The sequence below is a fragment of the Petromyzon marinus genome, chromosome 42, assembly GCF_048934315.1.
Source record: "Petromyzon marinus isolate PM22_M1 ecotype Great Lakes invasive population chromosome 42, UKy_Petmar_22M1.pri1.0, whole genome shotgun sequence".
Lineage (NCBI taxonomy): Eukaryota > Metazoa > Chordata > Hyperoartia > Petromyzontiformes > Petromyzontidae > Petromyzon > Petromyzon marinus.
This window is the reverse complement of record NC_133708.1, coordinates 10,701,273-10,728,489: the sequence shown is the minus strand read 5'-3', so window position 1 is coordinate 10,728,489 and position 27,217 is coordinate 10,701,273. Positions and strand designations below refer to the sequence as shown.

Here is a 27,217-nt window from a genome sequence, read left to right as displayed (position 1 = left end):
ACCTACGTGACTTTACCGAATAGAACCAAAGAGTATGGATCCTTGCAGTCACGAAAGCTTCAAATCTAGAATTGAAAATGACCTGTTGGCTTGTTCACCTTTCTCCTTCGTCCGTGCAATTTTTTGTTGGGAGCAGGTGGTTGCACGTGTGAGTGCGGATAGTCACACGCGGTGCCTGGTGCAGGACCTGAGAAAGGCCAACGATTTGCGCAGCCAGGTGTGCCGATTGGAGGACCTCAACAAGCATCTTGTGGAGTATCCCGAGTCCAGGCTGGTCGCTGTGGAGGTGTGCAAGCTCGCACGAAATTTGGAATCGAGAGCCAATTTTATAAAGCATGCACCTTGAACAATTCAGAGTCTTGACAACATGCGCATATGATGTATATTAGGCGTATTATTATAGAAGGATACTGCATCTAAACTGGACCCAAAGAGTGACCAATGTAGAAGTAAGAAAAAGGTTGCACATAGAAGAAGACCTGATAATGCAGGCAGTGATGACAAGGAAACTGGCACTATTTGGACATATATGTAGGATTAGCTTTACTACCCGGCTTCGCCCGAGACTTGGATTCTTGTCTTGGATTAATACACGACCTACGCGGAGAGTGGGGGGGGATGCGTGACGTCAGCAGGCACACTGCGTAACGCTGCCGCATGCGGGTGACCTCACAGATGTGACGTCACCGCCGCTCACTTGCCGTGCAGTATATTATATCCATTATTGCACCTCCCCCCCCCAAAATACAAAGTCTATTTTTAGACTTTTAGCATTGTATACAGTCTGGAAGCTACCCACATGCCAAATTTCAAGTTTGTAGCATGTTGGGAAGTATGCTAAACATTTCTAAAAGACACACATTCACAAATTTCCCTTTTATATATATGTAGGGTGGACAACAGCGAGAAAATTCAAAGTGTGTTGTTTGGAAAATGTAAGAAACCGGAGAGAGAGGAAATCTTAACATAGAATGGCTTGACGACATAAATAGATTGGTGCCACATAAATCTGGCACTACTTGAGCATATTAGCACAAGAAGGCAGAAAGTGGAAATAAGTTAGGAAATGAACCTTATGGCAGGACCCCGGGGTCCCATAAGCCCCCAGCTCTCACATAAACTGCGTTGCGACATCATTTTATGTCTGTTGAAGGTGAACAAGCTCTACACAATGCACTAATCACAGTTTAAAAGTTTTGTTTATGACAACGGCAATTTTAGCAACGACGGGTGCTTGGTGAAGAAACGAGAGGATTGATTTATGGTGGGTCGTGGCGTTTATGTGCGTGGTGGGACGGAGTCGCCAAAAATAAATTAATTAATTACGATTTTGACTTCCGTTTATTCGGGACACCGGGGTCCCGGCATAAGGTTCAAATGTGCAGTAGACACCTACGGGCTATCTGCCCATGCATCGTGATGATGATGATGAGGTGTGTAAGAGTGCATCGATTTAATCCATGGCAATTGGTGATAATGTTCATAATGTATGTATCCAATTGAGTGTACAAGAATTAAGTATTTACGATTTATACGTGCTGTACATAATTGGTTTGCGTAAATCCTACAGCCAGTAGCGATTCCACATGCGTAATGACAAACTATCCATTCTTGAATTGAATTGTGACCCCCAATTTGTGAAAATTATTTAATCACAATGGAGTGAATCGCGATGTACCTATTATATTATAGATGTCTGATTCTTGCTTTTATGTGTGCAAGTGCACTTGCACGCACACAAAAGGGCATATTAAACAGGAACCACCAACATTATTGTTCTTCTCTTGTACATAATGCGTATTAATATATCTGACGCTGTGAATGTGTAACTTTTATGAGTGGGATGTACACAAAAACATTTTTGATTTGCCATCCCGAAAATTCACAGGTCACGATTCAATAAAAAAATGAAGATTTTTCTTTCTTTACATTGTTGTGAATGTGGCAATTGGGGTAATTGAAACCAAGTTCTTTCAACATGTATTGATATAATCATATTTTTTGCCACATATGATTAGAAGCATTCATATAGCGCGTAATAATATATTTAAATCAAGGAATGTATGCGATGGTGCATGCCTGTTGATTACCGCCAGTGTTTACTGTTGCGTAATTGGTCATAGAGGTATTGAGTAACAAACTACGTTTAAATGACATGGGACTGTCCAAAGTCCCAATGCACTTTACAGTATATGACTCTATTGACGCTTGTAATGAGCTGTATGTGACACTTCACCTCACAACAACCTAATTTTCCCGAAAACGAGTGACCAAACATGGCGGATAATTCAGCTCTGCAATAACACTAACAGTACACAGGTCGACATTCTTTAAATGTATTGTTGAACAGCTATTGTACCCCTGATCACCATGGTAGGCTACGTAAGGTGCGAAATAAGTTCAACCAACTTTGTTTTGGCAGTGTCGCAATGTCTGTAATTTTTGGAAAATGTTCAATTTTGGCAGCAGTTAAAAGCAAATGTACATGGAGGGTGCCGTTTCATTGTGTGCCTTCAGATGCACTTCTGCGGCCATCTGGAACACCCTTCTGTTATTAGGAAGCCACTGGCGTTATGCACTTTAAAATCGAGATCTAAAACTACATTTCATTGGAACTGCTTTGTTTGTTGCCCTTCACCCACACCTCCGATTACCAAGGTTGGCTACGACGATGCGAGAGAAGTTCAACATACATACATACATACCTGTGTGCTGGGATGCAGGAGAAGGCTATTCCATGCCTGTTGCGGATGAGGCAGGCTGGCAATGAACGGCTGCAGGCGTCTGTACGTGAAGCCCTCTCTCTCGTCGGATATGTTGACCCCGTGCGGGGCTTTGGCATTCGTGTACTCTCCATCGACGGTGGAGGAACGAGGTAGCGCATATCCACTTACTCGTCTGCATCATTGTCTTAATTTTAGTGAAGTGAATCCTAATTCAGGGATTTCCAAACTCTATTCCTCACGACCGATGACCCATTACATGCAAAGTGCTTTCCACAAATGAACTACAATATCTTGCTGATCTCGTAGAGGAGGGTAAACCATCACGTGAATTCCGGTCATGCTCGCAGCAGCGGCTTTTGGCTAACCATTGAACAAAGATGGTCACTGCATTGCGTGCTTTCAGATCCGCTTCCAAGGACGTCTTGAATGCTCTTCCGATGTTAGGAAGCGCAAAGATGCGCTTTGAGATTAATTATTTGAATTCCATTGAGATGAAAAGGAGCATATGGTCAAATTAACATTATGAAAGTTAGATATTCTGACTGTTACGACATGTTTCTGGTCTTGGGCAGGACATGTCTCTGATGGCTGATTAAGGATGATGGCTGATTGTCGAGAACCATTGAGCGGCAGGCAAGGGAGGGAATGCGCCTTCTTAGAGGATGCCCACTGAGGTGGTGGAGTGCTGAGGGTCCGTTTGTGTGCAGGTGCTAGGGGCATGGTCACTTTGCAGGACCATGAGAGATGACGCACTCTCATCCAGCAATGGATTTCTTGTAACTCTTCCGAATGGTATATTTGTTTGTAAACTTGTGCATTCTTTAATATATGTAATCGTTGTTAAAGGGACCTCCTTTGGCAAATCGCCCGATGATGCTGGAGGTAATTACCAGCGAAACGAAATCTTAAACAATTTAGGACACCTCATTGAGTTGGTCAGGTGGAACTTGAAATTTGTCCCATGCAGAAGGTTGTTATCATTGTCAGCCATTGCCTATCCACTGCTGGACAATGAAAGCCTTCCCATGCTCTCACCGATTGTAGCAGCACTGGTGCAGTGCTGCTCCAATCTATCTCTCTCCTGCACATAAAATTATCTCATCTCTTCATCTCCGCAATGGTCACCAACTTGGACTCGCTCACTTCTTTGGCTGCCATTCAGTCACCAGTCTCGTCCATCGACCATCTTGCCATCTGGCAATATGTCCTGCCCAATCCCATTTACTTTCCTTGTAATTATGATGTATCTGATTTGTGTTTTTTCCTTGATCCTTGTGTTCCTTCTTCTGTCCCTCGGTGTTACGTAAAACATGTATCTCCCCTTTGTGAACTTTTAATCTTTAGCCCTGTTTTCTTTGTCAGTGTGTTTCAAATTTATGTCATGGCTATCAGTTGGCAGTGATTGAAAACGCTTCTTTAGACACAATGGTATTCTCATTTTCATGTTAAACTTGAACTTCATCTGTTGGATCCTGGTCCACCTTAAACAACTACCCTATGTACGCATATTCTGCTGTGTTTACAATTTGTGTCGTTTCAACATTCATATGAATATTTTTACAATTGGCTTGTCCGTTTTTTGCGCAGTGTTTCTGGGCTATGCTAGGTTTCACCTTTACTTATTTGTGCAGATTTAAATTTGTATTTAAAACTTTCGTGACTGCAGGGATTCATATTCTTGGTTCTTTCTGTAAAGTCACGTAGAAGGGAAACAATAAATAATATATAAAAATAATTATATTATTATTTTATTGTTTCCTTTTTATTTGTGCAGGTTTATGGATTGAGACTCAAACTCATGATCTCAGAGGCGATGGCGCACTATCTGGATGGGCATAAAAAAAGTCCTGAGCTCTAGCAACTGGCAGTGTATGGGCTGCCACGATGGCTAGATGCTAACTACTTCGCCTGGTATAGAGGTGGTTCGATCCCGACCCTGACGCCTGTACATTTGGAGTATGCATGTTTTCCCCGTTGTCGTGTAGATGTTTCTCCAGGACCTCCGGTTTTCCCCTCCATGATTAGAAACATTCGTTTAGAGTATGTGGCTGCTACTAAAAGTTTCCACATGATATGCCACTTCATTGGGCGATCATTTGTAGCCAGGTAGCTTCTGAAAAAGATCTATATTGCTCAGTGGGCCTTACCTGGTAAAATAAAAAAATAGTTTATTGTTTAGTTTTACATATTGCACAGTAAGCGGACATCTCCTTTCTATAGCAAGTAATCAATTTATTCCTGGTTCGCTTCTTGAACAGCAAGCAAGGAATGCTGAATTGCATATTTCATCTATTGCTTTTTGAATACGAGTGTAATCTGCTCCAATGTCAAACCAACATCGCAAGCAGTTCCAATGACGTACGCAATGTCGGTGGCGTTGGGGGTGTTGTTGAAAATTCTTAACATTTTTACAGTCTCAAATGATTTTATGACACTGCGATTGTAATGCTGTCATGCAATTAATATAGCCAAGAATGCTTCATATGCAACGTTATAATGTTTTCCTGTTTAACCTGGTAAGTGCTGCTTGCTTTGAACGATGTTGTTATTTACGCATGCCCAGCATTGGGTGGGGAAAGTTTGTCGCATTGGAGGCACGTGTTCCACTTGCATTGACATGTGTCAAGCAGTACAATGGGATTGATATAGAGCTTTAGGCTGAGGTGTATGCTTGGTTGAATATAAACCACAGATAACGCTTTGTACACTTCGTCTGATACTGTGTATTGGGTAAACATTAAGCAATTGGTAAATGTATAAACTATTATCTTATTATATTCTTGGTTCTTTCGCTATTATTTTATTGACATAATTTCTTGCCAATTCTTCAGTAAGTAATATATGCAACTGTGTTTAAATTGCTCGGCAACAGTTTTATTAAAGGCATATACGGTATAACGAACTACATTCTCTCTACATATTAATGCGCATGTTGTAATCCATCAACCTTATATACCTTCCAGACCAATGTTTTCAAACATTGTATAAGTAAGCAAATTCTGCACTTGTTTTACTGCTTAGCAGTTGCCTTTAAAACAAATTATACGAGATTACTATAGATGCTATTATAAAAAGTACCCTCTAAAATATGGGATTCTGTTCAAACACATAGCACTACCATTAGTTCCCTTTAGAACAGTAATTAAGAATGATAAGGGCCTGCCCTTTAAATATAAATACTGCAACCATGAGTTTAAACATTTACCTGAAGAAGTGCATTGTGGTCCTCTTCAGTAACAAATTAAATTAAATGTCACCGACTGAAAGCAGGTTATACAATTGTAGATAGGTTTCATCTTCATTGGGGCTCTTCAGCACAGAATAGTATTTATTTTGATTGTGACACAATGCTGACAGCTGTTTTGCATACACATAATGGCTGCGTGCGTTTTACACATTTTTGCATGTTGCTTGAAACTCATGGTTTTTCAGCCTGCGCTGTTCTGTTGTGATGACTTTTTTTCACCATTTGCAAATTTGGTTACCGTAAAACCCTGCAGCATGCACTCTATTACTGAATTATCCGTGCAATGTCACAGCGAAGGCATCAGATGGCGCCACATGCAAAGCTTTTGGTGTTCCCACATGGAATTCGCCAAATGTATTATACCGAAAGAGCACTGGAATACAATGCTGCAGTTTATCAGTAATTTGCGATATCTATTATCTAAATAAATCTAAGATAAGATCTATGTACGCATGTTGTACTTTTTTCGCACCGCACAGCCAACCGTGCCAATCGGAGGTGCGAAAAAAAAGGCAACAAGTCCCACTCTGGGAAACTCAACCATGCTCGTCCTATGGATAGACTTTCCTCCACCATACGATTTTGGAATTTCCCCCCGCTGGCCTCAGGTGCTGCATATATGGGGGGAGGGTAGGTTGAGTACCACCTCGATGCTCGTTTCGGAAGGAAGTAACTTCGACACCTTTTGCCTGTTTCCGAAGGGGGCTGGTGGCCTTGCAAACACTGAAGAAGCTGGAGGGACACACAGGGAAACCCGTTCACGAAATGTTTGACTACATCTGCGGCGTCAGCACAGGTACTGCCATTTCTGCTGTCCTCACTCGCGCACCCTTCACCGCGTGCGTTATGTGTTTTGGTAATGCGTTGTGGTTGCACACCTACTTGCCTGGGATACGTGACTGTCATCGGCAAGGAGTCTGAATTCGCCTCTGTAATGTTAGCACATTTTCTGCACTAGCAGTTTGGCATGTGAGTAAGTGTACTTTAGGGGTGGGGGGGGGGGGTGGAGTGTTTTATCCCGCTACTCTAGCAGTTTCGGCTTCAAAGGCCACGCTAATTCTTAAATATAACCTTGTTTGTGACCCATAGAATGCAAATTTGCCATTGAATTGCCAACGTTTGTCAAAGCTTAATTGTGTTTCATACTGCAGTGTTTCTCATTTATTTCCTGAGAAGAGTGCTCTGGCGTGTCTGTTGATGTGTGTATGTATGTTGGACATCTTTCACACCATACATAGCCAACCATGCTAAGTTGTGTTGGGGGAAACATGAAATAATGTTCCTTTCAGTGGGTTTCATATTATTGGGGTCTTCCGGTAAAGGCACGTAGATAGAAACATAAATAAATAAATATCACGACGTTTCGATCCCAACAAGCAATCGTCATCAGGTGAAAAAAATATAGCGGGAGAGCTACTGAGGCAGGAAAAAATATAGCGGAAGAGCTGCTGAGGCAGGATGTTTGAGATGGGTGTAGCCCAAGGGTCATAAGCGAAGTGGGCGGGGCTAGAGATGAAATTTGCATGTAAATGTAAGATCGGAGTGCTGAGCTACCTCCACGACGAAGCTGCGGAGGTGGCCATTGTATTGTGAGAGATTAGCATGTCAATGTAAGAAAAACGAGAGCCACCGCCACATGGAGGAAAACGAGCAACGGTGGCTGTGTTAGTGACACATTTAGCCTGTTAATGTAAAGACATTTAACCCGGAATGTAGTCGAAAATAACTGCTAACATCGGCAGGTAGGATGGAAAGATCACAGCCGGTGATGACTTAAACTGGTTAATGATGTCCTTCCAATGATTGCTCAGTTTGTACCCATCTTCTCGGTTGAAATTGTGTCTGTGTTTATATATCTGGATGGCTTCATGAACAAATCTTTGCTGATAGCCAGTGGGTTTGCAGAGTAACTTCGTCTTGGAAAAAATAATTTTGTGTGTGCGCACCGCGTTAAAACAATGTTCAGCCATGGCTGAGGTATTGGTCCTACCGTGTTTCAGATATGCCTTATGTTCACGAACACGGTCCGAGACATGTCGCTTAGTATCCCCAATGTAACTGCTGCCTCAGACACAGCTTAGTTTGTAGACACCGGGGTATTGCATGTCAGGGATCACATCCTTCACAGATGGGATCAGATCATGAATTTTATGTACTGTGTTGAATCGAACCTGGATCTTGTGTTTGCTCATGATTTTGGAAATCGTTTTGGTAACCCCTGCTCTGTATGGCAAGGTGATGGTTTTGATTGGGTCCTCAGATGTTTTTTTTTTTCCCAACGGTTGGGGTGATAGCTTTACGAATTGTGTAGTCTGAATATCCATTCATCTTGAGGGCTTGGTGTACGTGCTCCAGTTCACTGGCTAGGTGTGGTGATGGTCGGAAAAACGAGCTCTATGGTGTAGAGTTTTAATGAGGGCATTATTCTGGGATGGATGGTGGTGGGAGTCAGGTATTAGGTAGGCATCCGTATGGGTGGCTTTCCTGTAGAGAGTGTCCCATTGAGCCATCTGGTCTCTTTTTGAGTAAACATCCAAGAATGGTAACTTGCCATCCTTTTCCACCTCCATGATGAATTTGATGGCTGGGTGTATGGAATTGATGTGGTTGAAGAATTAGCCCAGAGCTGGTAGGCCATGTGGCCAGATGACGAATGTATCATCTACGTATCTCTTCCACAAGGAAGGACGTAGGGTGGATGCCTGGATGGCATCTGTCTCAAATTTTTCCATGAAAACATTGCCTACAACTGGAGATAAGGGAGAGCCCATTGGAGTACCTTCAACTTGTTTGTAGAATGTTCCATTCCAGGCTAAATGTCTCACTAACACAGCCACCGTTGCTCGTTTTCCTCGATGTGGTGGTGGTTTTCATTCTTCCTACATTGACATGCTAATCTCTCACAATACGAGGGCCACCTCCGCAGCTTTGTCTTTGTGGAGGTAGCTCAGCACTCCGATCTTACATTTACATGCAAATTTCATCTCTAGCCCGCCCACTTCGCTTATGACCCTCGGGCAACACCCATCTCAAACCTTTATAACATCCTGCCTCAGCAGCTCTCCCACTATATTTTTTCCTGCCTCAGTAGCTCGCCCGCTATTATTTTTCACCTGATGACGATTGCTTGTGTTGCGATCGAAACGTCGTTATATTTCTATTATTTTTCTATCTACGTGGCTTTACGGAATGACCCAAAGAATATGAATTCCTGCAGTCACGAAAGCTTTAAGTCAATATTCAGTGGTTTTGTTTGAGATTCTGTGTGAGGATGGACGTCAATTCTCGTTAGATGACAATAAAATGGAAACTTTTAATGTAAGGCTATATAAATAAAAAATTGACCTCAGTGGATAAAAAAAGAGAGTGCATTGACATTGTTTGACAGTTGCCGTCTCACTGGGTTAAACCTCTGTGTCGTTAAAGTGCTGCAGTCAATGCCTTTGGGCTCCCCTGATATCAAAAGCAACCCAGACAGAAACTCATTTCACTCTGTTAGCATTTGGTTTTACCGCAAGCCACCAAGTTTCACCGTCCGTGGCATACATTCCGATCACTCCACTACGATTTTCAATCTCTAGAAGTGAAATTAAGCAAATTTGTGGCAAATAACCCCTTGAGAGGCTTGCTGAGGAACAGGGATAGAGTGGGAATGTTCAGAAAAGTGAGGAAGTTAGGGCATGAGGATTGAAACGAGGGATATTCGTTCACATGAGGCAAGGGGAAGTGACATGAGAGGAGGAAAACTTAATTTAACACGTTGGCTTTCGCGACCAGTATCCATAATAGAGGTTTTTTTGGGTTAGGTCTCATGAATATAAATGTGTCCTTAAACCCGCTACCACCCGACACAGCCAATGACTCCAGCCCAGCTCGCGTGACAAACCTTACTAATTGGCTGTGTTGGGTGGTATTTACGCGACCAAACTAAAACGACACTACTGCGGAGAACTTAATTGCTGCCGGAGTATGAGTAAATGCACCTTTTCGTTATTGTGCCTAAAGTGTGTTGAGAAAAATTACCCGTGACAATTGTGCCTAAATAGGCACGAAGCATTAATTGGTCTGACAAAAAAATATCAAACGTATTAATCGGTGAACGCAATCATTTTTCTGATAAGTCAGATTAATAATGCAGGCTAGTTTCAAACACAGGTCCCAAGGTGCGTTCGATTATAGAGCGTATCATTGAATCCGTTCACAGTCATTGATGCAAATGCTCGAAACAGCAGTTAATACAAAGGGTTCATATAGAGCAAGAATAAAAGTGGAGATTGAGCAACAACATGTAGGAGCTTGATGGAGCATAGCTTGTAATAGTACTGTAGGCAATTTTGCCAACAGAGGAGCTGCTAAATGTATAACATTACAATAAATTACTCCCATTTTATGCTGGCACCGCTGTTGCTGCGCACGCGAGTGTGAAACGGTGCGAGGTAAATTGATGCGAACAGTTCCTGCTTTTCTGACTCGTGTGACAGGTGCCATCCTGGCGTTCATGCTGGGCGTTTACCGCATCCCGCTGCAGGAGTGCGAGGAAATGTACCGCCAGCTGGGCTCTGACATCTTCACTCAGAATGTCTTTGTTGGCACCATGAAGATGGGCTGGAGCCACGCCTTCTACGACAGCCAGGCCTGGGAGAAAATACTCAAGTAACTGTTCCCGTTTTTTTCACAACACAGCGCGCTGCTGGAAACCCCGGTCGTATATCAGATCTTTGTAAATTGCTTCAGGTAGTAGAAAGAGCAGAAACATCAACTTGCCGATTTGTTTTTTTTTCCTTTTATCAGCCGTATAACACAGTTTAATTGGTTAAAAAAACCCACTTGAGAATAACAAAACGCTTCATGCCAAGTCACATCGGAAACCAGACTGTTCAAATTTGTCCTGGAGTCGTGTCGGAAAATGCGTCGTAAATCAAGTTTCTGCGTCGTAAATTGATTCATGGTCTCGTAAGTCAAGCAGGGGTTAAGCCTGGATAGTGCTTCGTTGGTTGTCCACAATGTTTAAACTGGTCTTGTAGGCTGTGGGGTTTTGTATTGGCCAGCAGGGGGCAACGCAGCAAAATCCATTGGTGAACTGTGCTTTGATGCCCCCCCACGTTTATACTAACCCGCCTTCAGCAACCCACGCTGACGAGTGTGGGGGAGGTATGGTCAATCAACCCCCACGGCCTGCGTGGGGTGGGTAGAACCTCGCCCGGAATCGGATTGACAGGGGGCTGCCACATGTACATGCGTGCAAGGACTTGCGTATACGTTCCGTATGCGAGTTCATACTGCCAAGATGAGTAGAAACGGTATTCTGACTTTGCATTTATATTTATGCCTCAGGGATCACTTGCAAAATAGACGTGTCGAAAAATTAAAGATCCCTCTGTACATACTGTGTTTGCATACACACATCGTATGAAGTAAAATAATTTCAATCTTTAAAAACATATTTACTTGGGTAGGTTTTTTTTAAACAAAAGCTTGGCACCGAGATGACACGGAAGCTCTCATAATGAACATCGGCGTGCATTACAGAATTACATCCTGTCCTTTTGCGGCATGAAGACAGAACCCGCAAGTTACTTAATTGTATTCATCCGCTTTCGGCTCTCCACCGTTTGGATTTAGCACCGCAAGCTTTTGTCTCTGTTGCCAAATGCATATTGATTTGGCAGTGGATTCAGAGTGCGCAGCGTCTGGTGAGAGACGCTGTGGCTGACGTTGCCAGTGCCTGAGCCGAAAGCTACTGGGATGCAAAGCCATTTGCCTTTGTAAACTTGCATTCAGGACTTTTTTTGTGCGTGAACTGCTCCGTTCTGTGTGACATGTTACCGGCATATACAGTGAACGTCGATCATTTAAATTGTCTTTTTCCCATTTGTTTTTGACAAGGGAACGGATGGGAGAATCGCGAATGATTGAAACGGCTCGTAATTCTGGCACGCCAAAGGTAACTTGGCAACATTTAATAAACTGAATTCCAATGTTGTTACCTGCAAACTCTTGTGTCAATGAACAATCGCCCGTAAATGTACCCAGCCTTAGATCTTGGATGCTGAGCGAAGCCTGTAGAGTGCTTGAATGGGTGACCACCATGCACAGTACACAGGGGCTTTAGGCTGCTGCAATGCTATGTAGTCAGCGTAGAGTCATACTGTGAAAGCCCCTGATGTGCTGTTCTATGCTCCAAAAACTCGAACATCGACTCCCTCTGCGTTCACCAACCCACACTGACGAGCGTGGTAAAATATGGTGAAACAACCCCCATTGCCTGCACTGCTTGGCTTAGCCGCTCGTGCAGCATTGGATGCACAAGAGGGCTGTACCGGTACACAACATCTCTCTGCAGTAGGTTTACTTGGAAAAAAATTGCTAATTTTTTAAAGTACGCTATGGCACCAAAATCACAGTTGAGTCTTGCCTCCCGAGGCTAAATATGGTCCCAAAACATGAATACAATGTCAATAGAAAAGCTCACAATTCGGATGATTTTTTTTTGTGAGAGCCACGCCATGTTGCTTTTTGTTAACAGTCACGAATTTTTCTTTGTGGGGTTTTTGCGTTAGTGCTAAGATAGAAATTATTATGCACTCTACTATATTACAGCACTCTGCAGAATTGAATGTGTATTTGATGGGCTCTTCCTTTCGTGCCAAACTAAAGCACATCTTCTGCTGCCTCACTCTAGTTTTAATAAATTGAGAACCATTATCTGGTCTGGTTCCCGATACCCGTCATTAATTTTTACTGGCCCTCAGCATTCGGCAGCAGAGGCCCTGCATGTTTCGTGCATGAGAGTTCTTCGTACAGCATGAGAATCTCGGACACTCGATTTATTTAATGGATTTTCTGGAAAGTTTATAATACATTGTCAACCATCATTTTCTCGTAGACTTTCAGACACACTACATACAGGAATGTTTAATATACCCTCAAACATTTGTAGCTATTAAAAAAAAACATTGTACAATATTGTGTTGGGTACATTCATATTCCGATAATTATATAATTGAACATTGGTCTTGTGCTCATGACATATAAATCAGTGCACAGTGATTATGTTTTTTTTTACACCATTTGCCTTTTCCCATTAAAACAAATGTATCCCTGTATACCCGCGACCTCCACGTGCTTGTGTCGGACAAAACAGGTGGTGGCCGTGAGCACGGTGGTGAACGTTGGTTCGGCACCCAAGCCCTTCGTCTTCAGGAACTACAATCACCGCGTGGGCATGCGCTCGCACTATCCGGGGGCTTGCAGCTACCGCCTGTGGGAGGCAATCCGCGCCTCCTCTGCCGCGCCCGGATACTTCCAGGAGTACAAGCTCAACGATTACCTGCACCAGGTGACGCCCCCCTCTCGCCCCGTGCGTTGTGTAACGCTCCGCCAGCAAACGCTGCGTTGCCGTTCGGTGCACCGAAGTTCGACATCTGAACGCGTGCGGAGCGGTGGCGCGGCGGTTTAGCGTGCCGCACTACAAACCCCGGCCGCCCGAGTTCAACTCTTGCTCATGGCCGAAGTCCGTGGTGAATATGTGAACTGGTCCTGGGCCTCCCCTCGATCGACTCAGCACTAAATTAGTCCCTGTCACGGTGAGTCACTATCAACGCTGGGCAGACAAAGGCAGCCAGGTTTGGTGCTGACCACACCCACTGGCGGAGCCAGTGGGGGGGGGGGTGGGGTGGCACGTGCCTCCCCAATGATCCGCGCTGTCCTCCAGACAGTCTCGTCCCTTCACCTGATGAAGGCCACTTGTGTTGTGGCCGAAACGTCGTGAGAATATTATTGTGTTATTTTATTTTATCAATTTATTATTTTATTCTCATTCTACGTGATTTTACCGAAAGAACCAAAGAAGATGAATTATTGCAGTCACGAAAGCTTTAAATCGAAATTCGATCGGATCATTGGGGTTTATTAGTAATAAATCGGCATTTTGTGCCAGGGACTATGAGATGATAGGACAATAGTATGAGTCCATAATTGGCAATAAGTAACGGCAAAGCAGTTATAAGTGACTCACAGAATTGTGCGCAGTTGCGTGTACAGTACACGACTTCGCTGAAGGCATTCACCTTCAGCGAGCGCGATGCCGATCACACACGGTTCGAATTCGACCCTCGATCGATGGCTGTGCCAGTTGGAGGGGTTGCCCCCCTACCTGAAAATCCTGGCTCCGCCATTGGCCACACCACCCCCGCGTTGTTTGTGATTTTATTTATTAAACTCGAGATAAATTCAGGTTTTGGCTAGCAGGACAGCAGAATATTGGTTTTAGTGCGAGTTAAAAGTTTGGTAAAAGATCGTGATGAAAACGCCTACTTCAGCCTCGGAAAGTAAATAGTCAATTTTCATTGAATGAAAAATACATCCTTGTTTAGTATTTGTTTGCTCAATAAATAGTGGGGTTGTAAGGTGATGGAAGAGCTAGCTCTCACTGCGCTATGAACCCAGCAACCCGGACTGACCAATGTGGTGATGTATGGTTAAACAACCCCTTTGACCAACATGCCTTTGAGCAGCCTTTATCTATTTGTCAATTGGTAAAGGTCTGTAAATTATCTTTATAAATAAGTAAATAGACAACAAACATTAACACACCCATACATGTGCACACACAAAAATAGGCAAAGATCCCCCATGTAGCATTAACAGGCTGTTTGGGCAAGTGCTGTTAGCGAGCACCTATGAAGGCCAGCATAGTGCACGAGGGAGTGGGTGGTCAGCACCACACTTGACCGCCAATAATTACACACCACACCAGGTGCTAAGTTAAGGCTGAGTATACCTAGTGGAGGCCCAGGGCTAGTGTTATTGGTCGTGAGCGGGAATCGAACTTGTAGGCGGGCTTGTAGTGCAGTGCGCTTACCACTGCACTACCGCTCCACACACAAATACACATACACACACATACATACTGTTGTTTATTAGACATATGTTTGGAATTTGTGTTATGGAAGTTTCAAATTCTTTCAGTAAAGTAAATGTTCTGCATTTGGATAATTTTGTGAAAGATAAAGACCGCAGTGTCATTCTTTTCATTACACATGCTCACTGGAATCTGAAACATTAAAAAATGATAATGTTACAGTTGAAATAAACTCGCTTGCCAAAGGATAACTGTTGACGCAGCATCTGACCTAAATTGATCATTTTAACCCTTAGGTTGGAAGTCATTTCCGCTCAATTTATATTTCTGACCTCCACACGTGCGTTGTGGTGACATCAGTCACGTTTCCCGGAATTAATTGATGGCCTAAGCCTGCTATACGCTGTCACTCTTTTTGTCTTCACATGGGATGCTTCACTAAATCTGTCTCTGGAGCATTTTCACACGTGTACAGAAAACACTTGCACATGTTATTCATCTGGGTGAGGGTTAGTGTGCTTGGAATATTTAACCAGGCATGTTGTTTGCTTTGTACAACACGTGGACTCTCCTATGCTGATTGGAACATCTTTCATGAGCCATGTCAATCCATTGCAGGCTTAAGGGCCCTCCGAACCACCACTATCTCTCATGATCATCTCTCTCACTTGGAGCACATTTCCTAAGGCAGTACTTGGCATACTAATGGTAATGGTGATTTTTTTTTGTTGAAGTTACAAGCTAGCCATTTACCACTTATGCTGGCGGAAGCGTGTACGTTTTCAGAATTCTAATGATGGCTCAGAGACCAGCGCTTTTGTCAGCTGGATGTGTGCCGAGCACAACATGAGCCAATTCTTGGGTCACCAAGTGGTAAGCAGAACAGCAGCAGGATTTGTACACCAAAGTTGGCAAGTTATAATTAAATGCAAACGTATTCTCTAAATAACTTATTGCAGAATGCGTGTTTCTGACACCAGTGTGACCCTGCTTTTTCTACTTAAAGACATAACCCGATTGGATAAAGCGTGGTGTGATGTATTCTGTGAGCCGAAGAATGCATTTTTTCAAGCATAACACTTTTACTATAGAGTTGCATTTTGGGTGAATTTGTGTAGTACTTTGTACAGTAGCCTCGTTTGGTCTCTTCAATAACCTAATTTAAGGGTATTAATTCAATCATATGTGATTTCATACACAAGCATTGCACAGCATGTGCTTGCACAGCCCCGTTATTTATTAAGTAGACGATGATATGAGGAAGCTTCCAGTTAAGCTGCCTTCTGCATTTCTTCGTCCATACTATTTAAAAATCCATTCCAGAATAGCATTTAATGCCAATCATTATGCTGCCGTTATTTTTTTGCCCATATCTATGGCACGTTTATTTATTTATTGCAGCATGTGATTCAATCACCTTGGGACAATGCTCATCAATAAATGTTTAGTGGGAATGTTGACAGCTCTTGATTTCCCACGGGATAGTGAAATCTGTTACAGCACCATAGGAATGAAGAGATAGGTTGAATTAAAAGAGTCTTAAAATGCTTAATTTTATTCTTTACTTTGTTTTTTCCCTCATTTTTTATCTTGTTAAACGTTAAATGCAAACTATTGAGTAAATACATCTTTATTGGTTTTTATATCACGGCTTAGCGAACTTCCAAGTGTATCTCTGTTATTCGATAACGTAATTTTAGTAAGAATGCATCACCCTTTACAGAAGAACACACCAAAAGGGTTGTACCACATGAGGCTCATTATATATAATTGCAATAAATTGCACAGGGCTCTTTGAAAACTTAACAATTAAGCTTTGACAACAAACTAGTCGCTAGGAAGCCACCAATTAATCTGCAACCACTTCCGATAAACAAATAATAGTATGACACTGCAAAGTAATTGGCGCTTTACTAAATGACGGGCAGAAAGAAAAGCCAAAAAGCAGTGAAGGTTTGGAGTGTGGGACAAGGCTGATTTGGGAGGAATGTTTATTTTCCATTAAACTCGCAACTGCTCTTCCCATGCCGATTATAGAGGGCAATGTAACTTGTCTATTGGCCTCTTCATCTTGAATATCGATAATGAGTGAGAAGCTCTCTTTGAATACTTGAGCCATCCCTTAATATACAGTGTAAAGGATTTAAAGGACACCCAAACATTACTACAAGGATTCGTTTGGGTTCATGCTTCTTTTCATATTAAAAAAAAAGCCGTTAAAACCCTCGGGTCTTAAACATTACAATATGAAAATTACAAAAGCTAGGAAAGGTGCATACACATTTTGGGTGAAGATGGTTCGGTGAACTGAAAAGGGTTTTTGGTTTTGCTATTTTAATGTTCATTTCCGATAGCCAAGGACTTTTTCACACGCTAACCCTTGAGTAAAACACGCTGCTGTGGCCTAGAGAGCACAGTCGAGAGATTGCGGGAGACAGATCCATAATGGCTGCTACATCCAGGTCCATCCCACGGTGTTGTGCGTGCCTTTGCTGTTGCAGAAAGGTCATACATAATGATTTGCTGTGTGCTGAGGTGGCGGTTGCATAGTCGGGAAATCATGAATATGCTAAAACAAAAAGGAGAAATGTTATTGTAATATTGTGGTTTTAAGTTGTAAATAGGTAGTCACATTCACATGTCATACAACCTACTTAGGCTCCTGGTGAGCAGGAAAGACAGCTTCTGTGTTGCGAGACACTCGTGCCTGATTGAAATTGAGGTTAATTGATTTTTTTAATTTAGGCCATGAGGCTTTAAGTTTAAAAGCATTAGTTCTTCTCTCGTTGCAGCTGATGGCTATGCAAATGATTGCACCAATTGATGGCCTTAAGTAGTCAAGTTAATTAGTGCTTTGGGCCGGTATATTGATTTGTAATTGCACATCACATCTACAAATAAAGTGCAAATGAATGTAATGCACTGTTTAGAATAAGATAATTGTCATTGCTCAGCATATGCCCATGGAACAATTATGCAGTGTTTTTTTGTAACGCAGTGGTTTTTGTAACGCCGTATACACAATGAATACAGTTTGTAGCACGTTGATGAATGTTATGCCATTTGATTATTATGTGGGCCACACCAACAATAGTTTTCCATGAAATGTAACTGGGTCATCAGTGTCATTATTGGCTTGACCTTGATAGTTTGGTTTTCCTGTTATCATTATGCAAGCATGTACAATTGCACTCATGCATGGAGTGTGTTTACATATCTACTTAAACAAACAATAGTCGTGTTTTCAAATAGATTTTGTTTTGCCGAGTACAATACATTGAGAGTACATTTCTGAACTCAATTCTATATCCTCTTTAATAGTTCATTAAAGCCACTGTTTTAGATGACAGCACACCAAACCGTCTCTTGCTTCTTCCTGCCAGATTCTACAAATATTGCTATGACACCTCCACTGTCTACTCTAAGACTATCGGAGCGTCTGTTTTTCGGGTTTTATATTTATATCCCATCGGTGCATCGAACGCTCTTTGTCGTTGTGGGAACAGGACGGCGCCCTAACGGTGAATAACCCATGCGGGCTGGCCCTTCACGAGTGCCAGCTGCTGTGGCCAGGCATGCCGTGGCAGTGCGTGGTGTCGTTGGGCACCGGTCGTCACGAACTCGCCAGCTCCAGCAACGTCTCCTCCACCAGCCTGCGCGCCAAGCTGAGCAACGTGATCACCAGCGCCACGGACACGGAGGGTGAGTGTGCGGTGCAACATAGGCGTAGCTACCATCGCGTGCTCCCTCTCTATTTTTTGCGTATGAAATATTTTCGTTCCACACCCTCCTTCACATTATACATTGCAACATTCCGATGTTCCCGGGCGGTAGTTCCAGGGGCATCGAGGGTATCAGGCACACCGGACTCATCAGAGCAGACCAGGGGAAACTCAGGTTGAATGTGTTGATGCATGAGCTTTGTCGTTCATTTGACTGTGACGTTGGGTCACGATTTCACTCTTCGCAAAGGCATTTCAATATAAATGCAATATTATTATAACATTGTTTCCCTCATTGGAGACTTAACCCTCAAGAACATCGGGGAAATTAATTATAGCATTAACCATAATTTGGTGCTTAAAAAACCAGCGGTGATGGGGTAAGCCTCCTCAGCCAGTGCAGTGTCGTCATACGACACGACGCCATAACCATGCGTGGTGTCATCTCACGACGTTACAGGACAGGTCATGTGCGCACCTCTGCTCATGACGTTCGGCCGTGTCATGTTATTATCATTAGCTTGATACTTTCAGAGAAAAAAATAACTAATGGTAGAAAGCATAAAAAATCCATTGGTATTTATTTTCCGAGATAGTAAACTAACCAACAGTTAAGGAATGACCCAATTTCACCTTGTCTCCTTTTAACGTTAAATCCATCTGTCTTTATTGGTATAAACCTTCAAGGTTAATTGGTAAAACAAATTAAGGGGGGGGGGATTTCAAGGTGAAAGGGCTAAATGTATGGGGACGAGGTGAGTGGGTTTAAATATGTGCAGAGTCCTCATTGGAACTAAAGGAAGAGTAATGAAGAAAATAAGGAGAACATTAAATAAGAGTGAAACCACCTGGGTACGAACCCAGGCGGATTATGTTAACGCCCCTTAAAGGGTTTGGTGGAGTATAAAACAATGGGGACCAGATCTATTGGCAAGCCAACGATCTATTTTGTCATTTTGCAGCCCAAATGCTCCATGGGCATTATGCGGAAAGGTTTATTGACCCAAATGCTAAACTCAGGAGGATCATGTGTTTTCCAGTTTTGTAGTTTGCCATGCAGAAGATCTTCATGAGAGCCTCCTACTCCTTTAGTCTGTTATGTTGATATTGTCTGTCCATAATTTAGTGATGAAATTAGAGTATTTTATTATAAAAAGCATATATGGAATTTATGGTGAGCTATATACAAGAGAAGTTACGCAAGTTACAGATATATTGACGGTGAAGAAAAATAAGTGTACTTGGGAAAGACACATCCCTTAAAGGGATTATGGCCAGTGGTCAAGACTAACAACACAATGTTAGCTGCTGCCAAATGAGGGAATGTGCCAGAAAGGGTGCCCACCATGGAGATGGAGCAATTACTTAAGCTCACGTGCAGGTACTCTTCATGTTTCATTCCATCATAGGTCCGTGACATAGTGACTGTTTTGCGGAGGCCTTCATCCAGCAGTGGATTGATCATGACTGATGGTTATGATGTATAATTGGTTTCAGTGGCAGACAGCAACATGAACTTTGGATCCTCGATCTAAGCGCGTGGTTGGACAGCCGTGACTTTGCATGTTGTCCTGGCACTATCATTGTTTTTCAAACATTTTGCAAGTTAGATGGCCACAGGCCTAGCCCCAGTAATGGTTGCAAAAAAAAAACCCCGCATGGAGCTTCTATGAAACGGCGGAGGCAACAGACTGCACTCCGCCCGGTAGTGACAAAAGGGTGCATTTTACTATGAAAAAAAACCCCACATTTATTTGGCAGTGGCATAATACGTTTGTTCTGCTTCAGTTGCAAAATTGTATATATGCAACCATGCTGGGAAATGATATGGAGTATACAGAAAGGTCTGCTTGAAAATTTGATTTGCTGAAATTCTGTACATTTTGTGAATATTATACTGCTCATGATGATCTTTTGGGTTATAAATCTCCAACAGCAAGCATCCTCTATCAGCAATTTTACTTTTATTGCACACATTTTTTAAGTAATTGCTATGATGAGCTTGTGCTGCTGATTTTTGGGTGCAATTATATTTTATGAATGTTATTCGTTGAAGAAATGCATTTCCTGTCTTGAGACCTATGACCAAAATTTGTTTTTTTCCAAAAAGCTAGTTTTCTAATGTTCTGGAGTGAGGCTGCCAAATCAACCCAGTAGACTGGCAAAACACTCTGGATAATTGAAACTGCTACATAAATGAGTGCTCTGTGTTTAATAGTACAGAGAAGCATTGCAATTTAATTGCCTGTTTCTGTTACATTGATGTTAGGTATGAATGCTTGTATATCACTTACATTGTATCGATTTCGAACTTTGAATTCCATGGCAGTAGAGCATTCATTACAAATTGTTCGTACTAACGTTTCATCTGATCCGGTGCTACTGTGGTGGAGTGCTTGACCTATAGTCGAAGGTTGCGATTTCATATCCTGCTCCAGGTGCAACTCGGCTAATTATCCCTCCCTCGATGGTCGATAAAATAATGATGACTGCAACATGAGAATGAATAAACATCTGGGAAATGCAGTGGTGTAGTGATTATCCAACCACGACACCTGTCCTTAGTCGTCCCCCCTCCTGCACCATTCCACACACCGATGAGCGTGATGAAGCATGGTGGACGAGTGGGTGATTGTGAGTGAGTGTGTCAGAGGGTGTGTTGTCACGATAGGCAGTATTGGGGGGTTGACCAGATCGTGGAAGAGACGAAACAGTCAATCTGGTAGATTGAGTCCAGAACACGGGCGTAGGCGTCAATGAGAGTGAACGTACCCATTGCAGTAGCGGTCGACTTATAAGGAGGCAACTGACCTCTCGTTGAGTGACTAACTGGGGTGAATCCACGAAGGCAAGCTCATCAAAGGGTGCCACGGTGGAGCGATGTTAACTCTCTCGCCTGATATACAGAGGGTTGTGGGTTCGATCCCGATCCTGACGCTTGCTGTATATTTGGAGTTTGTATGTTCTCCCCGTGGTCGCGTGGATTTTTCTCCGCGTCCCCCGGGTCTTTTCCCTCCACATTTCGAAACAGCATGCGTTCAGAGTATTTGGCTGCTACAAATGTCCACGCGATAAGCCATTTCGTTGAGTTGTGTCACTTGTGGCCAGGTGCGCTTCTGAAAAAGAGCAATATAGGCTCAGTGGGCCTTACCCTGATAAAAAAGTGTAATAATTTAATCAATCAACATGACCACATACATATTCTTGGTTCTTTCGGTAAAGTCACGTGGAAGGGAAACAATAAAATAATAAAAAATATAAAACATATGTATTTTTATTATTCCCTTGCAGTCACGAAAGCTTTAAATTAAAATTTATGACCACATACAATTTAACACGTAGGCTTTTGGGACCAATATCATCCATAATGCTTTTTTTTGTTATATCGCATAAAGATAAATGTGTCGTTAAACTCACCCCCACCTGTCACAGCCATTTAGTAAGGTTTGTCACGTAAACAGAACATGCTAATTCGTTGCTAGTAGAAATCCATAACAAATCTGGCTGTCACCTGATGAATCTTGTTGTTATTACTGGCAAAACGTCCTACTCAAGATTGTAAAGATTGTGGATTTGCTCTCCAATACACCGGTGTGCTGTACTAGTAACGAATTGGCATGTTCTGTTTACGTGACAAACCTTACAAGTTGGCTGTGTTGGGTGGTGACAGGTTCTTCGCCATTCATATTTACGCGATCTAACCCAAAAAACTATATTATGCGCATACATACAAACAAACAAACAAAAATCAATCTCACGTACGACCCTTGATCATCTCCGGGTACCCCCTGTGCGCTGGACAGAGGTGCACACGATGCTGGACGGCCTGCTGCCCGCGGACGCCTACTTCCGCTTCAACCCGCTGACGCGGGAGGACGTGGCGCTGGACGAGCGTCGAGCCGAGCGGCTCAACCAGCTGCAGAACGACGCCCATGCCTACCTGGAGCGCAACGGTGCCAAGCTGGAGCGGGCGGCGGCTCGCCTGAGCCTCGGCAAGCCGTGGCGGCAGTGCGTGGCCGACCGCTGGCAGCTCTGGAGGGACACGATGGGTGTCCGGTCAACCGCAATGTCTAAGCTGTGACTGTGGATTTTCCGGCGATTTTTTTTTCCCCCCCCCGTTTTTTCCGTAAATCTGAAAAGCTTTTCGAAAATGAGGGCCTAACTGATAACTTTGGCGGGTGCTCCCATATGTGTCCGATTTTTTTGGCATCAATGTGCCGGTGTTTCCGTTACCAACAGTTTGACAAATCGCCAGAGCAATTGTGGTTTGTCAAGATATGAATGTGGCCCCTGGACGTTGCACTTTCTTTGGACAAGGTGGAACGTATCTTGAATTTTTAGTTTTTATTGGAATCGTGTTTATTTTTTTTTCCTCTACAGAATATGCATGAGTGCTGCAGTGATGCGTGCCGCATTTATGGAATTTTGCTGCTGAATCCATGGGATAGAGCAATGTGTAGCAGGTTGCGTTCAAGACCTACATAACTGCAACAGTAGGTGGGGAGCACTTTTCAACAAATGTATGCTGATCACTGACTGGCAATGATCACCTTTCTCCTGTGCTTCATAGTATTTTCAGTTTTTCATTCCTTTTTTTATCAACAGTATATGCACGGTTGGACGTCTTTATGTTTTGTACATTTAAAATCAGTGCCGATCATTGTATGAAATTCAATGTAACTACCATTAAATAAAACATGGAATGCTAATGTCACAATGATTTGACAAAAAAATCCTTAAATATTTTTTATATATTCTACCAGCTGTTAGTGTTCCTTAAGTTAGGATTTGTGTTGTTTTTTTCCCCAATGATTTGGTTTCAGTTTATTTATTTTGGTATAGCCCTGTGAGCCATTCGGCTCTTGAATCGGATGCAACCACAACAAACAAAAAAAACACGAACAAGAAAACATCTTAAAGTGACTTTGTGACTGTGCAAACAGAAAATCCATGAAAAAAAACCAGCAAAATATTCCTGAAAAAAGCACCATACACCACCAACGCTGTGTGCAAAAAATCCCAGTGGGATGCAAGTCAAATAACAACAACAACCACAAGAAAACTTAGATTAAGGTCATCAGTCTAACTCCGTACTACAATAACACAAACATGTCCAAACCAAAAAACTTTTCGAAATCACCAAAAAGTAAAGCCATAATTGCAACGTATTTGTGATTACAGGGACTGTAACCGAATTTTTACAATTAACTACATAAATAACATGTAACACCAAATCCTAGAGCCATAGCTGGCTGCATGAGTTACTCCACAACAATAGAAGCATCAGTCGGAGTACCAAATTTTTCAATGCACCTTAAGATCAGCACGCTAAATCTAAATACAGATAATATTTTGCAGCATCATCCGGAGCGAAACATTTTATTTTACGCCAATGAATAGCAGTGGCAGCTAGGGGTGTACATCTCCTCTAGAGCAGTTTTGAGAGAAGATCTCATTGGTAGCGATTCAAGTTGCAGTTTATGGGCAATAGCATTCCAGACCCTGGGGGCATCAATGTGAAGCTGGTAAATGAGCGAAAACCTTAGGTCAAATTTGTTCTTTGAAACAGAGAGGAGATCCAGCAGGTAGTCTGCGGATTTTTTTTGTAAGTACATCGTAAATAAATACGATCTGGTGCACAAGCCGTCGAACATTAAGAGATGTTAAGTTTGACCCAATGTAGAGATCACAGTGGTGAGTCCTATATGGGCAGTTCAATGTAAATCTTAAGGCCGAGTGATAGATGGAATCAAGCTACTTCAGTACAGTACTTGGGGCTGATTTATACACGATGTCACAGTAGTCAAGTAGAGGCAGTATGGTAGTTTTTATCAATTCCAAACCGAAGATTGGGGGGAAGCAGTGCTTGTGTCGATACAGAAAACCAATTTTTATTTTTGTCTTTTTTCCAATATAATCAATGTGATCTTCAAAATTCAGTTTTGAATCGAGGATGACCCCAAGATACTTATAGATCTTGACTTGCTCTATTTGATAATTATTTAAGGAATGTAATTGGGGAAAAATAACTTCCTTGGTGTAACATGCTTTGAAATAACATGAAAACTAGCTAGCGAAATGGTACGTTAGTTAAAAACTTTGAAAGTCATCTTCCTCATTCTAAAATATTTTAATCACAGGCTCACAACATCTGAATATGGGGTACCAACATTTAACATTGTTTACTAACCTACACGATCACAGGCTGTTGGACTTTAGTCAACGAATAAATTGTGTTGCTATGTTCTCCCCGTTCTGTAATTTGCCGAGTAATCATTATTTATATACAGTGTACTTGCCCATCATTAAATTCAGCTGCTGTAAGGGAGAAAAGTGCTTTTGAGACAGATATCTGCATAAATTGTGTAAATTCCTGTATCCTTCTCCCCATATTCCCTGTGCACCACTTGTCGGTAAAGCAAGATGATACTGTTTGAGACTAAAGTAGGTCCTGCTGACTGTTTTCTATTTACTGCGGATGCTGTCCAAGTCGTGGGCTAGCAAGCCTCGGGAAACAGGCCGTGCATTCAAACAGTTTATCTCGCATAGTATGGCATTTGCTGTAAGATAAAAAAAAAATCCCCTGTGAAAAGCACCCATAATTCTGTGTTTATTACATATTTTGTAAACTGGCAAATGTCATGCTTATCGCCTCGTCACCAATGGAGCGTTGGAATCGAGTCCTTGGTTTGCAGGAATGAGGCAATGAGACTTAATTTTAATGTTCACGTCTGCAATTGTTATTGTAGGTTACTAATGGGTGTCACTATAGCAACACGCAAAAGCCTCATGGCAAATCTACAGTAGCCTAATTTAGTTAATCTGTTGCTAGTAATATTTCTCACACTAAAATAGACTTCGAGTTTATAAAATATTTATGTTCGGATTATTAAATTACAGGATCATGAGAGGTGGTGGTAACTTTGGGAGGGCATCATCCAGCAGTGGATTGATCATTGTTGATGATTATGAAAGTGATGACTGTTTGTGTTTCTAATGTATGGCATGAGTGGAATACTTTCCAAGGCTAATTGCACAAATAATTGGCTGAACACGTTGTATCTTGATTGCTCAAGGAACCTGACAATGTTTTATTAAACCAGTGGGTCTGAACCTGGCGTGCACCTCGCACCCCCTGGGAGTGCGAGATGCCCTTTCTGGAGGTGCGAGACATGGCCAGATGTTTTTAGAAGGTAAATAATCGAAAACACAAATTAATCACGGCCACGGAAGTGCAACTACTCTTGTTTAATCAAACCCTATGTATTAAATCTTGATTTGTATTAACATGGTTTTTTTAACGACTGAGAACCAAAGAGGTGCAGGCTGCAGTGACGGTGAAGAACCGCTGGATCACACCAATTACAATACGAAATAACATGTGACACGTTCATTGCCATTCTACATCTCCTGTTTTGCACGAAAATTGTATATTTTCACTGGCATTGAAACTTCATCATGTTAAAGCACTTATTATTTTAAGAACTGATTCACAATAAAATGGTCTTTTATGCCTGCATTAATAAGAGACACTTTAAAATTGCTTAATAAATCTCAATGACAGTGGAACATTTAATTTGTTTCAAACCTGAGCACTTTCTACAAGATTGTGTTTCTTGAAATTAGTAATCTCGAATTGCCGTATACGTACATAATTCATGAGGTGCTTATTTACATTTTGTAATGTTAATATGCTTATGTTGCCGTCCATATGTTTGGCCACATCTATGTTTCCCCACTGCATTTATAGCAGCTAAGTGTGTTTACATCTCACGATTATTTGATAAAGAAATGCAAACAGAATCTTCAACTTAAACAAAATGGTTCACATGGCAGGGGGAATGATGGAATTTTGGAAACTAATTACATTCAAGCAATGAAACACGTTTGTAGAAAATGAAAACTAGTGGAAAACAGATTTTACCCTTGACTGTCAATTTGCATGCAGAACAAATTACGTGTTGCCAAATTGTATTCTTATTTAATGTTAGGTGGTGATTAGTGGTCTTGAATCGAAATGCATTTATTATGAAGAAGAGTGACTATGTTAATAGCCATGGTCAAGTATTAACATTCTCTCTGGCCATGCCCAGCTTACATTGAAACTTTTCCTGAAGTGCATCCCAAAACAAATGTTAACAGTTTTTATTTCAGAGAAACAATTGATTAATGTCATTCACTGTGGTTATTAATTATTTCTCACTGCCAGAACGCCATATACACGATAGAGTACAGTACTTGCATTAACTCAATATAATCCCTGTCTCACAATAAAAAAAAACGTGTGTAAAGTGTATGCACGATTGTAGCCAATATTACTTTTTACAAAAAATAAAATTAGCAAATCATTGACTGCAGCTTCATGGATGGATACGAGTTTTTAATGTGTTCTGTTGCTGTTATTATCGTCAGAGACTTATCTGTCATTGCGATGCAATATCGTTAGCAACAATAATCATGTTTTAATATTGGTTGGTTTTAAGCACTATGCACGCGCGTGTTTTTTAGCACACGACCGCGGTGTCTTGAGGACAAAAATCAGGCAAAACGGATGTGGGCCGCCAAACGTGTTCTCGGAGCAGCATTCTGGACTTATGGCTGAAATTAAGCAATGCGTGGACATACTCTGGTTCTTTCGGTAAAGTCACGTAGGTATAAA

The 27,217-nt window shown here is 42.1% G+C and overlaps 1 protein-coding gene across 2 annotated transcripts in view; it reads left to right on the top strand.

The window, feature by feature from the left end:
• PNPLA8 (patatin like domain 8, phospholipase A2) overlaps nucleotides 1–26,915 on the top strand; it is a 31,174-nt gene extending 4,259 nt beyond the window's left edge. For both annotated transcript variants that reach the window (XM_032969840.2, XM_032969841.2), the window contains exons 3-10: nucleotides 137–286; nucleotides 2,724–2,875; nucleotides 6,675–6,769; nucleotides 10,455–10,626; nucleotides 11,860–11,917; nucleotides 13,118–13,312; nucleotides 18,343–18,538; nucleotides 22,362–26,915. In XM_032969840.2, coding sequence (XP_032825731.2) covers nucleotides 137–286; nucleotides 2,724–2,875; nucleotides 6,675–6,769; nucleotides 10,455–10,626; nucleotides 11,860–11,917; nucleotides 13,118–13,312; nucleotides 18,343–18,538; nucleotides 22,362–22,639 — 1,296 coding nt within the window. In that variant the 3' untranslated portion in view covers nucleotides 22,640–26,915. The remainder of the gene's footprint in view (nucleotides 1–136; nucleotides 287–2,723; nucleotides 2,876–6,674; nucleotides 6,770–10,454; nucleotides 10,627–11,859; nucleotides 11,918–13,117; nucleotides 13,313–18,342; nucleotides 18,539–22,361) is intronic.
• The last annotated feature ends 302 nt before the right edge of the window (nucleotides 26,916–27,217 follow it).